This window comes from Haliotis asinina, chromosome 4, assembly GCF_037392515.1.
Source record: "Haliotis asinina isolate JCU_RB_2024 chromosome 4, JCU_Hal_asi_v2, whole genome shotgun sequence".
In the NCBI taxonomy this organism is placed as follows: Eukaryota; Metazoa; Mollusca; class Gastropoda; order Lepetellida; family Haliotidae; genus Haliotis; species Haliotis asinina.
This window is the reverse complement of record NC_090283.1, coordinates 23,888,543-23,905,055: the sequence shown is the minus strand read 5'-3', so window position 1 is coordinate 23,905,055 and position 16,513 is coordinate 23,888,543. Positions and strand designations below refer to the sequence as shown.

The 16,513-nt window shown below is 37.4% G+C and overlaps 1 protein-coding gene across 1 annotated transcript; it reads left to right on the top strand.

Annotated features, from left to right (window-relative positions):
• The first annotated feature begins 886 nt into the window (after positions 1 to 886).
• LOC137282060 (uncharacterized) lies at positions 887 to 2,647 on the top strand. The gene has a single exon (XM_067813809.1). The coding sequence runs from the start codon at positions 902 to 904 to the stop codon at positions 2,645 to 2,647; it is 1,746 nt and encodes a 581-aa protein (XP_067669910.1). The 5' UTR covers positions 887 to 901.
• The last annotated feature ends 13,866 nt before the right edge of the window (positions 2,648 to 16,513 follow it).

The following is a 16,513-nucleotide window of genomic DNA, read 5'->3' as shown; positions in this document are numbered from 1 at the left end:
TCCGGGCACCAGCGGGAGAAAAACGATAACAAAAGCAACAACCGCAAAACTGCTCTCCACCAGGGCCCCCTAAAGTAGCCCATGTTTGTCTCTATCCTTGAAGATCGGAGTTAGAATTGATCTTCAATAACCCATGCTTGTCTCCAGTTGTGAAGGTCTTGGTTAGAACTGATCTTCACTAAACCATGCTTATCACTACCCTTGACGATCCGGGTTAGAACTGACCTTCAGCAGTCCATGCTTGTAAAAGACGTTACTAACGGGATTGGGTGGTCAGGCTCCCTGACTAGGTTGACACATGTCATTGTTGTGTAGACGGATGCTCCCGCTGATCGAAGATCGATGACGACTGTGTGTTGATAATCCAGTCTGTAACTAAACATCTGACACGGTAATCCAAACAAATCAGAGACTCTGTCCCTCGATCCCGTCTGTAGCATCTTACGACAAGTATCAGAGCATTCCAGTTGTCATTCTTGCTATTATATTCAAGGCAACTGGATTCCATACCGTTTTCTCATAAAAGCAAATCAGGCAAAGGAAGTAAATCGTAAATGAACAATTTGTACTTCAATTTGTGATGTACGCAATACTGCACTTGATCACATTAATAACTAATGATTGCTTTAATAAAGCCTTCTTTCAAAAATAGGGAATGCGTCAAACATTAGTGTTTATGTTATATCTTGCCCTTTTCAGGTACCCTAACTGTACATATCTGAGCTTGGACGATCAGCGTGGACTTGGTTTTCAGACGACCCCTCATCTTCCAGAACGGAGCTATGCCAGGAAAACAGTTGGATATCTGTTCGCAATAGCTCATGGCGCAAAAATTATTTACGAAACTGATGATGACAACCATCCTGTTGATTTGCTAAAACAATTTGTTCTTGATCCAAAAATGTGGGGTCTCTTGTATAAAGGCAAAAAGCTCTTCAACCCTTACCGTCATTTTGGACAGCCAACATTGTGGCCGAGAGGTTACCCGCTTGGTTCTGTAGGAGAAAATATCACCCAAGAGTACGAACTGAGTCACTGGAAAACCCCATCCATACAGCAGGGTATTGTGAATGGTGACCCGGATATGGATGCCATTTTTAGACTGACCCGGAAACATACCCATTCTCGGCTCAATGTGACCTTTGATGACCGAGCTCCACCAGCTATTGTTCCAGCTGGTGTATTTTCTCCCTTTAATTCCCAGAATACGCTCTTCCTGTATGATGCATTGTGGGCTCTCTTGATTCCATCTACAACCACGGTCCGAGTATGTGACATCTGGAGAGGCTACTGGGCCCAGAGACTTCTTTGGGAGATGGGAGGAAACTTAGGGTTCCTTCCACCAAATGCATTCCAAAAGAGGAATTCACACTCCTACCTCAGTGATGCTAAGGATGAAAATGACCTTTATTACCAAACAGAACGCCTTGTAGATTTCTTGTCAAAATGGAGATGTTCTTTGAATAAGACATTCTTTGACTGTATGGCTGAACTGTCAACCGCCATGGTCCAAGAGAACTTTTGGCGCGAACAGGATGCACGTCTGACGTATCTCTGGATTCAGGACTTGAAAGCTTTAGGGTACAAGGAACCGAAAAGAATTCCATTAGGTTTACTTAAGAAAGGTGCAATGTTCCAGAAGCAATCAAACTTGCCTTATCAAACTGATTTGACGGACCAACATTTCAACGTCACATTCTGGGCAGCAGAACAGACACCGCCTATGATATACTCCACTGTTAAAGCATCGCCCGCATTTACCCCACAACTGGGTGAGATAATTTCATATTGTGGTCATCAGTTGGTTGAAACTTCTAAGATTCCTGCAACTAATCCCAACCTTCTTTTAATTGTAGTCTTTAACACTCCCTACTACCAGAACCTTCGATTTCTAGAGACTATGTATGGCACACATTTCCCGAATATTGTCTACTGTGGCATAAACAAAGATTTATTTTACGCATACTCTAAACCCCTGCGCAAACCATTGTCCTTCATAGAGCTTGATACTAGTGAGGGATGGTTTGGTCACCAGTGTTTAATACTAGCAATGAAACTGCAATTCAGAGTTGATGGCTATCTGTATATTGGAGATGACGTCTTGCTTAATCCATGGAATATTCACGTCTCTCCTCTTAACAGTCTCTGGGTTTACCAGTCGAGAATTGTGAAACAGTCTGAGCCTTTGCATTGGGATCGTTTAGAAGACCCAAAGGTGGGTTTGAAAGCGTACCAAGCTGCTCTTAGAGCTTTGAAATTAGTAGATAGAAAGAGGTATACTTCATTCACAAAAATGCTTTCCAAGAATTCCGGGCATAATGATGGCTTCTTTATTGGCGCGTCAGACATCGTATACGTTCCTCAACGATACAAGGGTGACTTCTTATATTACATGGAACATTTTTCAAAATTCAACTTATATCTTGAAATAATCTTTCCAACAGTCCTTCGTGGAATAGAAATATTAAAAAATGTTTATGAAATGCCAGGAACATATTTCATGGACGGAAATCTCAATCAAACAGAAAAGTATTTTGACGAAAAGGGGCTTTTCCTTCATACTGTTAAATTATCCAAATTCGTTCCTAGCCCCGAAGGGAAGAAATTCTTTTGTGAAAAGTTCTTCCCCTTAATACTCTATGGATAGGATCAATCGTGTCCACGGACTAGTTTGCATGAGTAAGTGAACATCTGACATTATCTTAACTCACACATGAATGTCGCTCTCTGATTGGCTAAGCGCTATTCTATTATTTTCAATGTACCCCGCTTACAGGCGATGTATTATTTTCAATGTACACCGTTGGGAATTCCGAACTCTTCTGGTGCTTCATGGTAGTACTTCTTTGTCTCGGATAACATTGAATCAGGTATGAAGAACGGAAATCACCGATGTTTTGCGATTGAAAATCGATGGAAGGGAGGTAAATCGGTTTACCTTGTGTCGTCTGCAAAAATGGCGATTCGCCTCGCATTCAGCAGAAGTGAAAATTAAAACTCAGGTGTTCGGTAAGATAAATCCGTTGTTCACTGGTCCTTCGGGGTCCATGGGTTCATGTACCCTCGAGGTTTGTTTATGTTCCCGCGGGCTCGAGGAACATAAACAAACCTCGAAGGTACATGAGCCCATGGGCCCCGAGGGACCAGTGAACAACTTATATTGATGCATTGGTTCGTTGTGTAAATATGATTATAACTCAACCTTTCAACCCATTGGCCTTACATTGGCCTTTAGCCGGGACTTTTGATAAGGCCATGCTTGTAAAGAACTTAAACATCACACACACACACAGTCTTCGGTGTCCCGAGTGTAATGGCATGTGCCAGTCAACTACGTGTCGATGTATTCGAGATAAAGGTATGTCTATGATCGTAGAAAAAACTTCGAGTCATACATAACATTCGAGACGCCTGCATCTGGATCTGACTGTATATGATTCGTCATTAATATCACATAGGTACAAAGCTTGAAGCCCATTTCTGGCGTCCACAGTCGTCATATTGCTGGAATCTTGCTAAAAACGAATTAAAACCAAACTCACTCACCCACACATTCCTAATGAGCTTCATATACAGGCATATTGCTGATATGGAATATTATAGGATTCTTGAATGGTGTAAGTCGATACATACATGGAAAGATATATAAATTTCCTTATCAACTACAGACACCATTGAGAACACATCACCTTACCAATTAGAATGCAAGTCTTTAAGCGGAATATGTGTCTGTGTAACTTAAAGGGATTCCTTGCTTAAGGGTATTAAGTCAATGTTGTAAATATTTTTCTTTGTTATGGTTTATTTATTGCTTAATCATTCTTGCTGTGCGTGGACAGAGTGCACATGATCAGCTTACCAAATTCGTGTAATCATTCCTTTGTCACAGTGAAAACTTAGATCCCTTTCCACAAAGCGATCGTCGCGTTAGGATGATCATAACTCCCATACTTCAACATAGACCTCCTACTGTCGTAGCGGTAAAGTGATCGTAGCTCTCATACTTTAACATAGACTTACGACGTAGCGGTAAAGTGATCGTAGCTCTCTTACTTTAACATAGACTTACGACGTAGCGGTAAAGTGATCGTAGCTCTCTTACTTTAACATAGACTTACGACGTAGCGGTAAAGTGATCGTAGCTCTCATACTTTAACATAGACTTACGACGTAGCGATAAAGTGGTCGTAGCTATCATACTTTAACATAGACTTACGACGTAGCGGTAAAGTGGTCGTAGCTCTCATACTTTAACATAGACTTACGACGTAGCGGTAAGATAATCGTAGCTCTCATCGCTTAACATAGACTTACGACTGTCGTTGTGACAAAGTGATCGTAACTCCATACTTTGGTATAGACTTACGACTGTCGCAGCGGTAAGATGATCGTAATTTCCATACCTTAACACAGACGCATGGCGATCAATCATACTTTAGCATAGCCTTCCGATTGTCATAGCGTGAACGATAAGTATTTCAGCGTAAACGACATAAATGCAATCAGACATTTTTTTACTTGGAACCGTTCACCAATCAGTTTAGACGTCGTCAACACGCTAATGACCACATGTTGAAAACCCATCGACTTCTATATCGTCAGCCCCTTGTAACTGTATGCAAACTTTAATATCGTATCAATATTGTTGCAGCTATATGCCGTCCTCTTTAGATTGTGATTCCCAAAATTAAATTTAAACGTAGTACCATATTTATTTTAGTATATGTGTTACATTAATTTAAGGCCATATGTGTTATATTAATTTAAGGCCACATGTGTTGTATTAATTTAAGACCATATGTGTTATATTAATTTAAGGCCAGATTATCTAAAATTGCTAACAGCTGAAGGGGTGCTATAAATCCAACTAAAGTCCACGCAGGAGGCAAATGCATTGTAAATTTTCATGGTCTCTGGTATAAGTATCCCCCTTTAACTGTTGGCAAAATAGAACCGATGTTTATATTGTATTGTCTTCTGTATATATTCATATCTGTGATATTCTGATTGTTTTTACTGTCCTTCGTTGACAGACATTTTGTATATTATTTATATGTATCGATTGTGAATTTAGAACTTCACGACATGGCTGAAATATTGCCAATGTGATCTAAACTCATTAATCTAAACTCACTCACTCACTCAACCATATAGTTACTACCCAACGGGACATGCATGTAACTATTTCACTGCCGGTGGGATACTTTCAATGTCGCGTAATTCAGACATAGTCATGCAAACATTTGAACAAGGGTGTTTTTGTGAATATATTGTTATGCATTATTAAACGTCTACATTATTTGTTTATTATTGTTTCTTACAGCATACATACAGTGTGGTTGTCATAGAGTCTGCATGCAAAGCGTGACTATTCGTATAACAGAAGCTAAAATTTCTATCATGATAGGAAGGTCTAAAACGGAGGAACACCTACTTAGATTGTCAGTTCAGATTTGAAGAGGTCATCATGTCGCATTGGCCACAGCAGGTATACTCATGAGTATTTGTTAAAGGGCGAAGATCCTCCTTTCTGCATCCCTCGCGATGAAGGAATGACGGTCAACATGTCCGTCATTAACACTATATTTTAGTGTTAAAAATGGTAAGGACCTTTTTGTTAATTGCCTTCTTATTTGTTAATTGCATTCTTATTATCGAAATTTTATGATAAATTTATTTGATTCATACAGTTTAATTCATATGTTTTGAGGGTAGATATATGCCTGAAAGACTGTTAGTGGCAGTTCCCTCCAAGGGGGTACTTTCTTCAGTCCTCAAGAGGTCAAAAAACATTAAAATTCAATTTAGTGTCTCCACTCTTTTTAATAGTTGAATATGTGTCATTTTAATGTAAGTCTGGATTAGTCTATTATTGCTTCTGTATATCCAGCTTGGGTCCATGCAAGAAGCAAATATACTAAAACTTCCCATTGTCCCTAGTATGGCGATCACTGTTCGTAATTTGTATCCTGTTTATATATGATACAACAATATATATATATTGTTCTGTTTGATAAATATCGTTTTATGATAACATGCTAGTTTTACTCAAATATCTGTGATACACAAGCAGTTTTACTGTTCTTCGTCAACAGACTTTTAATTTAAATTTTATGGATCTATTTTATTAAATAGCTGGGTAATGACATGCCTCGTTGTGAAAGTTTGAATTAAGCTCGTTTAATCATGGTGATCATATATATATATATATATATATATATATATATATATATATATATATATATATATATATATATATATATATATATATATATATTGTTCTGTTTGATAAATATCGTTTTATGATAACATGCTAGTTTTACACAAATATCTGTGATACACAAGCAGTTTTACTGTTCTTCGTCAACAGACTTTTAATTTAAATTTTATGGATCTATTTTATTGAATCAGCTGGGTAATGACATGCCTCGTTGTGAAAGTTTGAATAAAGCTCGTTTAATCATGGTGATCATTTGATTTCGCCTGTTTAATAGTTGTAGACTATTATCCTTTTCATAAGTTATTTTCGTCCCAATATCTCAAAGCCAGTTGTTGTTTCTTCCTTCATCGGGATTATTGGTGCAATGTTGACTGTTCATTCTCTTGGGTGTGATGTCTGATAATAAATGGGGTCCAAAATGATTCTGTGATTTTGTCATCATGTATTGAAATATTTACAAAGGCAGTTGTTCAAAGAGAGATGTGTTCCTCAAACAGGCAGGCCTACACATACTCAGACGAATTCATAGAAGATACTAAACGACCTTCCGTGTAATATTTCACAGAAGTGAGTTTAGCATTTTGTTTATTACTCGCCTAAATAAATTGACAGAAACTGCCGCGAAATTCCCTACAATGTGAGGACTCTCAGCTTTCTGCGAGTCAAACAAGGTCTAGTAAAATTGCGACATCAACATTAGCATTGTGACGTCACGACTTTGAACCATTTTGACGTCATACGTCAAACGGTATTACACTAGTGTAATATTGCCGTAAAAATATTACACCGCAGTATCTTCAACGGGCGAGTAATAAATAAAGGATACTAAACGACCTTCCATGTAATACCATTTTTATTAAACGAGTTAATGATTTATCTTTAACGAGTTTAATGAAAATGGTATTTCAAGGAAGCGAGTTTAGTATTCTGTTTATTACTCGCCTACATAAATTGACAGAAACTGCGGCGAAATTGCCTATAGTGTGATGACACTCACTTTTCAAGTCAAGCAAGGTCTAGTAAAATCGCGACATCAACACTAGCATTGTGACGTCACAACTTTGAACCATTTTGACGTCATGCGTCAAGCGGTATTACACTAGTGTAATATTGAAGTGAAAAATTTACACTGCAGTATCTTCAACGGGCGAGTAATAAATAAATCTACACTACTCATCAATACTTCAACACAGAAATCACAATATGTTATGTGTACATACATGCTTACATCAAAGATGAATTTTCCACCCACTTAGGTTAACCAACTGCAAGCCTTACACAGATATATTGTACAGAAGCGTACTAGGGCCACGGTGAAATTGTTTTTAGTCTCATTATATCCTACGTAGGACTTACTATCTGCCACGTAGTACTTAATATATCATTTTAAAGGTTCGGATTATGAAGTTTGGTTATTAAATTGAGAACTATTTGGTTGTGTAGGATGTCAGATCGTAGAAATGCACGTCAATGCATATTTAATGACACTAACGCCTTGTTAATACACAGTGTTTTGGTGTGTGTGTGTGTATGTGTGTGTGTGTGTGTGTGTGTGATAATAAGTCCTGCGTAGGAGATAGTAAGTCCTACGTAGGAGATAGTAAGTCCTACGTAGGAGATAATAAGTCCTTCGTAGGAGATACTAAGTTCTATGTTGGTGATACTAAGTCCTACGTAGAAGATACTAACTGACTTACTATCTCCTACGTAGGACGTATTATCTCCTAGTATCTCCTGGGACTTAGTATCTCCCAGGTAGGACTTAGTATCTCCTACGTTGGAAATAATGAGAGTAAAAAGGTTTTCACCCTGACCCCAATACGCTTCCGTACTTAAGCCAATTTTCACCGAGCTTCATCACCAGGGCAGAGTCAAATTTATCATCACTGATTTCATCCAAGTCCGGGCCATATACATCGGCCAAAATGCCGATTGCAACATTTCCGAAATCCATCACGATTGAACATCATGGTGATATCAGTCACGTTAGTGGCCAAGCGGAAGTAGTGCGGCAGTGTTCTGTTCACACGCACTGAAATGTATTTTTATGATAGTTTTAATTCATCGCCGCATTTGGCAGTCCCCGAGCTATATGGCGGCGATCTGTAAATACTCGACAAGATGGACATAGGTCTACACCACTTGCACAGAATGACATGTATGAGTCAAGTGCGCGGTCATGACCAAACAGCTAGTTCCGGAAGTCAGCTTATGGGTTGTAGAAGATCACTGCCATTTCTTAAAATTCCCAAATAGCAAAAGGCGTCTCTTCGAGATCTATTTCATATACCTGCAAAGTTTTGTTTAATGATGCTGAGCGATTTTCGAGCTGCTCTCAGCAAACGAAGTCCACTTTCCCTTTGAGACTATGTCCAAATCGTTTCGTATAAATGCCAACAAACTACAATGGCGAAAGAAACCACTTCAGTTCTTGATTAATACATGCACCAGGTTTGGATGTAAAATTCAGGAATAGGCTGAGAAAATATACAGGAAAAAATGTCAGAACGAAACTTCACAGTGAAGAGAAATATAAGCTTAACCCCCTGGATACCGAGTTTTTTTTTCAGGCGCACATTTTCATAAGGTTTGAAAAGTGAACGTTGTGCGAGATTTGCGCTCGCGTGGTCCTGGATCTGCGTACGGCTATGAAATTGCACAGACATGTAGAATATTTAATTTCCTATCCGTTGGTATAAATATAATTGCGACTACCTCAGGAGTTTGAGAAATAGACACTGCTAAAAGTTGTTCAAAACTTTTGTGTGTGTTCAAAAACAGTAAATTTCTCAGTTTTTTATCGTACACCAATAAAAGCACTCTGCTACGATTTTTTTAATTTGGCATCTTTACGGGAAGTGTCAGCGAAGAAAATACAGCTTGATATCTGAACGACATAAGTGTATATGAAATGGATGTATGTGCTAATGCATAACGTCATACTCACAAAATCAAAAATGACCCGCAATAAATGTCAAAAATCGATTTTCTACTATGACGTCAAACGTCGACAGAGAGGTCATGCACGTATAAAGATAAGGGGGCAAAACTCAGCTATGGTTTACATTAGGTCAATGTAACTCCGATCACATGGAGAGAATTTGCTGTGGATATGGACAGTATATTTTCGTGATGTTTTGTTCACAGTGAACCAAACTATTCCAATACAAAGTTCCCCAATGTGAGAGGATACCTTTTGGTAGTTTCACAATTTGTAAGAAAAGATGCAAGTGTACTACATCAAAAAGCAGGCAATAGCGATTTGGATGTCCCTATCCGATACATATTTTAGTTCTTAGATTCCCATATTCTCCTGTTTGTGTATATGTATTTTTATTAATTTTCCATCATTATTAACGGAGTAACAGCAACGTTTTCAAACGTAATGAAATAACTGAAGATAATGCGACATTTTAGTTGACATCACAGCATGTTTTGTGCATTTTGTGACGTCGGAAAAAGACTACTCTGGTTGCTGATTAGTATATATCTAACCTAATTTCCACTCAATGTGTAAAAGATTTCGGCTTCTGTGTCAGAATTCAACACTTTTTAGCCAAAATATAAAATGAATGGTATTATCACTGAAATAGTGTCCTGAATATATCAACAATTACACGGTTTTACTACATATCTTATTGTGAGCAACACGCCCACCTGTCTAGCATCAATTTAGCGTAAATGAAAATTTCACAACACCTGAATATTCATTGAGTATTCATTTAGGAAAAAGACTTTTCTTCTCATGATTATGAAATCAATTCCCTTCATTAGTATGCAATGAAAAGTACAAAGAGATCGATGTTTCAGTAAAGAAGTATTAGAAAATGGACGTAATGCTTGTCCAAATTAAGACTTGACCTGATGTATATATTTTTAACAATTTCCGTATAAATATTGTTTGAGTTAGACATTCTGCCATCAGATATATTTTAATCGCATTTGAATTGACTTTATTATCGAAAAACAATGATAATGAATCATGAAACGTTTTGACAAACTCGCACCTGGTCAATTAATATTCATAATAGTTTTGTCTATAAAAACGACACGAACCAATACAATGAACAAGACAATTCCTTTAAATAGTAGTATGTGTGCCCCTACATTTGATAAAATGTACAAATCATTTTCATTAATATTATCCGTTTTACTTATAAGTTGGAATTAAATCGTTGTTTATGAACCTGTTCAGATGAAACTGCAATATTTGTCCCAACGTATTGAATATTGCACATCACGGGAACTAAAGCACATGTTGCAGTAATGGCTACGTGTGATCTTCCAACACTTGTGTAGAGGCTTAAAATGTGGTATAATACACTTACTTAGACAGTTTCCCATGTAAATATTATTCAAACAATCAAAAGCTTTCAAAGAATAAAAACGGATACCTTATATCCACACATGATATGGTGTTGAACATGGATATACGTAGATACTGAAATCAGTTTCATGAAAAAATATCTGAACGATGCGCAAAATATACATCACAATACTAAAAGTGCAATCGGAATGGTATGGGCATTGTGTTTACTCTTGTTCAACCGACCTTCACCTCAAAGAAATTGCCTAATATGTGCAACAATGTTGACGTATGACATCACTACCGATAACCGATTTCTTTCAAAATGGCGGCTTCGCTGAGAAGGGTACACAGGATTTTGCGACGACATTTTGCTTGATTCAGGGATCTTTTGTATATAAATGTGAGATGTAAGTAATCAGAATTATTCTGACTATCTGTGTATTGTGATATGTTCTTATCGTTTACATTGTTCTTGACGGAAGAAGCCAGAAATGCCGATAAGTACCGTTGTCGTTCTGCGTGATTTTGCGTCAGTCATGGCGTCACGCTGCACTAAAAGTTTGACAGTTTCTTATGAATTACCAAATTATTTCATTGTATCTATTTTCAATTTGCTATTTTTTGCCACGATACTCTTCCCCTGAATATACTAAGCGTATTGAGCCATTGTAAGCAATGATTAGAGGGCTGGATGTTAGGAAATTTCCGAAAATGCTACGCAGTGTAAAATTGGATTTTTTCTTTGTTTACATTTCAGTCAAGCGCTGTCTTTCGAGCACAGCGTTCGTTTTCATACAAAGTATGTTTCGTTTCGTTTTGTCTAGACAGTTGGTATTGGTGACAAAGACCATTTGTAATTTGATTGTAACATGCATGGGGAGTTCAATGATGCATTTGTCGTAGCTAACTATGATGTATACATGATGTAATAGGCTTCTCAATACCGGCCTTCTCGAAACGTGATTTAGTAAACACTATCCAATATGGCGGAAAGCGCACTTCGGCGTTCGTGTAAGTGTATTTTCGAAAACATCCCAACCGATTCTGGGTACATCGGTGACGTTTCAGAATCATCATTCCGGGTTACATGAAAACTTGATATCAGTGATCATTAATATGTTATTTTTGAAATTCATTACTCCCAGTAATTATCCGATTTTCACATTTCAAAACATACTGCAAATAACGCTGTGAATCTCGATTTTGTACCCTTTGAAAAATGGCGACATTTACGAAGAAGCCTATTTTGAAAGGCGATTTTAAGCACTTTAGCTTGGTCTGAGATAATAGTGGATGGTATCAAGAAACTGGGAATTTTCCGCAGAATTCAAAACTGTGAAGTATTTATATATGCGTGGTATATTTAGAATTTTATTCGACTTCAAAGTGAGGGGTGAAGAGGAGGGACATATATGTCCCTGTGGCATGTACAAAATCGAGATTCACAGCGTTATTTGCAGTATGTTTTGAAATGTGAAAATCGGATAATTACTGGGAGTAATGAATTTCAAAAATAGCATATTAATGATCACTGATATCAAGTTTTCATGTAACCAGGAATGATAATTCTGAAACGTCACCGATGTACCCAGAATCGGTTGGGATGTTTTCGAAAATACACTTACACGAACGCCGAAGTGCGCTTTCCGCCATATTGGATAGTGTTTGCAAAATCACGTTTCGAGAAGGCCGGTATTGAGAAGCCTATTACATCATGTATACTTCATAGTTAGCTACGACAAATGCATCATTGAACTCCCCATGCATGTTACAATCAAATTACAAATGGTCTTTGTCACCAATACCAACTGTCTAGACAAAACGAAACGAAATATGCTTTGTTTGAAAACGAACGCTGTGCTCGAAAGACAGCGCTTGACTGAAATGTAAACAAAGAAAAATTCCAATTTTACACTGCGTAGCATTTTCGGAAATTTTCCAACATCCAGCTCTCTAATCATTGCTTACAATGGCTCAATACGCTTAGTATATTCAGGGGAAGAGTATCGTGGCAAAAAAATAGCAAATTGAAAATAGATACAATGAAATAATTTGGTAATTCATAAGAAACTGTCAAACTTTTAGTGCAGCGTGACGCCATGACTGACGCAAAATCACGCAGAACGACAACGGTACTTATCGGCATTTCTGACTTCTTCCGTCATTTACAATGTAAACGATAAGAACATATCACAATACACAGATAGTCAGAATAATTCTGATTACTTACATCTCACATTTATATACAAAAGATCCCTGAATCAAGTAAAAAGTCGTCGCAAAATCCTGTGTACCCTTCTCAGCGAAGCCGCCATTTTGAAAGAAATCGGTCATCGGTAGTGATGTCATACGTCAACATTGTTGCACATATTAGGCAATTTCTTTGAGGTGAAGGTCGGTTGAACAAGAGTAAACACAATGCCCATACCATTCCGATTGCACTTTTAGTATTGTGATGTATATTTTGCGCATCGTTCAGATATTTTTTCATGAAACTGATTTCAGTATCTACGTATATCCATGTTCAACACCATATCATGTGTGGATATAAGGTATCCGTTTTTATTCTTTGAAAGCTTTTGATTGTTTGAATAATATTTACATGGGAAACTGTCTAAGTAAGTGTATTATACCACATTTTAAGCCTCTACACAAGTGTTGGAAGATCACACGTAGCCATTACTGCGACATATGCTTTAGTTCCCGTCATGTGCAATATTCAATACGTTGGGACAAATATTGCAGTTTCATATGAACAGGTTAATAAACAGCGATTTAATTCCAACTTATAAGTAAAACGGATAATATTAATGAAAATGATTTGTACATTTTATCAAATGTAGGGGCACACATACTACTATTTAAAGGAATTGTCTTGTTCATTGTATTGGTTCGTGTCGTTTTTATAGACAAAACTATTATGAATATTAATTGACCAGGTGCGAGTTTGTCAAAACGTTTCATGATTCATTATCATTGTTTTTCGATAATAAAGTCAATTCAAATGCGATTAAAATATATCTGATGGCAGAATGTCTAACTCAAACAATATTTATACGGAAATTGTTAAAAATATATACATCAGGTCAAGTCTTAATTTGGACAAGCATTACGTCCATTTTCTAATACTTCTTTACTGAAACATCGATCTCTTTGTACTTTTCATTGCATACTAATGAAGGGAATTGATTTCATAATCATGAGAAGAAAAGTCTTTTTCCTAAATGAATACTCAATGAATATTCAGGTGTTGTGAAATTTTCATTTACGCTAAATTGATGCTAGACAGGTGGGCGTGTTGCTCACAATAAGATATGTAGTAAAACCGTGTAATTGTTGATATAATCAGGACACTATTTCAGTGATGAAACCATTCATTTCATATTTTGGCTAAAAAGTGTTGAATTCTGACACAGAAGCCGAGATCTTTTACACATTGAGTAGAAATTAGGTTAGATATATACTAATCAGCAACCAGAGTAGTCTTTTTCCGACGTCACAAAATGCACAAAACATGCCGTGATGTCAACTAAAATGTCGCATTATCTTCAGTTATTTCATTACGTTTGAATATGTGGCTGTTACTCCGTTAATAATGATGGAAAATTAATAAAAATACATATACACAAACAGGAGAATATGGGAATCTAAGAACTAAAATATGTATCGGATAGGGACATCCAAATCGCTATTGCCTGCTTTTTGATGTAGTACACTTGCATCTTTTCTTACAAATTGTGAAACTACCAAAAGGTATCCTCTCACATTGGGGAACTTTGTATTGGAATAGTTTGGTTCACTGTGAACAAAACATCACGAAAATATACTGTCCATATCCACAGCAAATTCTCTCCATGTGATCGGAGTTACATTGACCTAATGTAAACCATAGCTGAGTTTTGCCCCCTTATCTTTATACGTGCATGACCTCTCTGTCGACGTTTGACGTCATAGTAGAAAATCGATTTTTGACATTTATTGCGGGTCATTTTTGATTTTGTGAGTATGACGTTATGCATTAGCACATACATCCATTTCATATACACTTATGTCGTTCAGATATCAAGTTGTATTTTCTTCGCTCATACTTTCCGTAAAGATGCCAAATTAAAAAAAATCGTAGCAGAGTGCTTTTATTGGTGCATGATAAAAAAACTGAGAAATTTACTGTTTTTGAACACACACAAAAGTTTTTGACAACTTTTAGCAGTGTCTATTTCTCAAACCCCTGAGGTAGCCGCAATTATATTTATACCAACGGATAGGAAATCAAATATCCTACATGTCTGTGCAATTTCATAGCCGTACGCAGATCCAGGACCACGCGAGCGCAAATCTCGCACAACGTTCACTTTTCAAACTTTATGAAAATGTGCGCCTGAAAAAAAACTCGGCATCCAGGGGGTTAAGTTTTAAGTTGATTGATTAGGTATTAATATGTTGTTTCAAAATGGTAGCTGTTCAAAGACCTGTCCAATAAGTTGAAATATCCCCAGTGAAGTGAAATGTAAGCACAATGAGTTTAAAGTTGACTGATTTGTTGACCAAGATAAATCGGGGTAATTCCATATCCCTTCATCAGGTGAACTTAAACTGATGCGATGACGTCAAATCTATGACGTCATAACTGCGCTATGACGTCACAAAGCATGTGACATCACAGTCACAAGGAAGAATACAGTATACGTGCAGTTGAAACTTGACCTCTTACTTATATAGTGCTAGAGTTGAAACTTAAATGTCAATAAATGTGTTGTGTGGAAACAGGTAGCTGATGCATTTTTGAAAACTGTCCTAAAGAGCACATAAAATCTCCAAAGCACGTCAGCGCGATCGTCAGGGAAAACTCGGTGGGAAACATGAAAGCCATTATGTAAACAGACGCACGTGTGTGAGTTTGCTCCACCCGTAATAAAAGCTTCAAATTGGGCAACACAAATCTGTTATATCTGTTCCTTCAAATGTCAAAATGACGGCGAGTATTTGTCTTGATTTTTTTTACATAATCACATAATGCCGCAGCCGATATAAGCACTGGGTAATACATTTACCAAAGCACCCCAGTCCTGTATAATCACTGGTAGGGGCAGACTCCTTGGCTGTCACGGAAAGGAGTGTGTGGTGACAAATGAGATTATTGATGGTTCGTAAGCACTTCTACAACTATCTGCCACCTTGCGTCCTCCGAATTTCCGTGTTTCTTGTAATAAACATGTTGGCATCCATACAATTTTTTCCTACGTTCTCACTTTTTATACTTAACACTTCTAATTGCAATTCACAGACTCACAGACCGATGCTGCTGCTTGTGCTGCTGCTGCTGCTGCTGACGACGACGACGACGATAATGATGATGATGATGATGATGATGATGATGATGATGATGATGAAAGAGTCAATCTATGATGTAGGACATACATCCATTGCAGGTGATGATGATGATGATGGTGATGATGATGATGATGATGATGATGATGGTGACACAATAAGATGTGTGTATAATGTTGGCATACTTATATCTTGATGATCATGATGATTTGGAGATTTAAGACTCGCTTTCCACACAGTTTGGACTATCCGGGGTAAACTTTGTGATGCTTCCATTGAACAGTGTCGGCTTGTATACCCGGCTTCATAGAAACACATAATGATAATATAGTATATATACTCTTCAAGAAAAGAAAGTTGACATAGGAAAAAGCTGAATTTTAGGGAAATGTTTGAAACAAACCAACGCGCCACCTCAGACATTACAAGAACTGCACACAACACATCAGCATGACCATCAAAAACATTCATCAAGACCTTGATTTGCTCATATCGGATCAGAGCTCAGCTAAACCCTTTTTCCGACAATTTATTGGGATAAGAGAGTATAATGTGTGAATGAGTGTTTCGCTTGTCAAAATGGAATGCAATTATCAGCATGATACTGGCCTAATATTCCATCTCTCTCTATCCCTCTCGTCTCTTCCTTCCCTTAG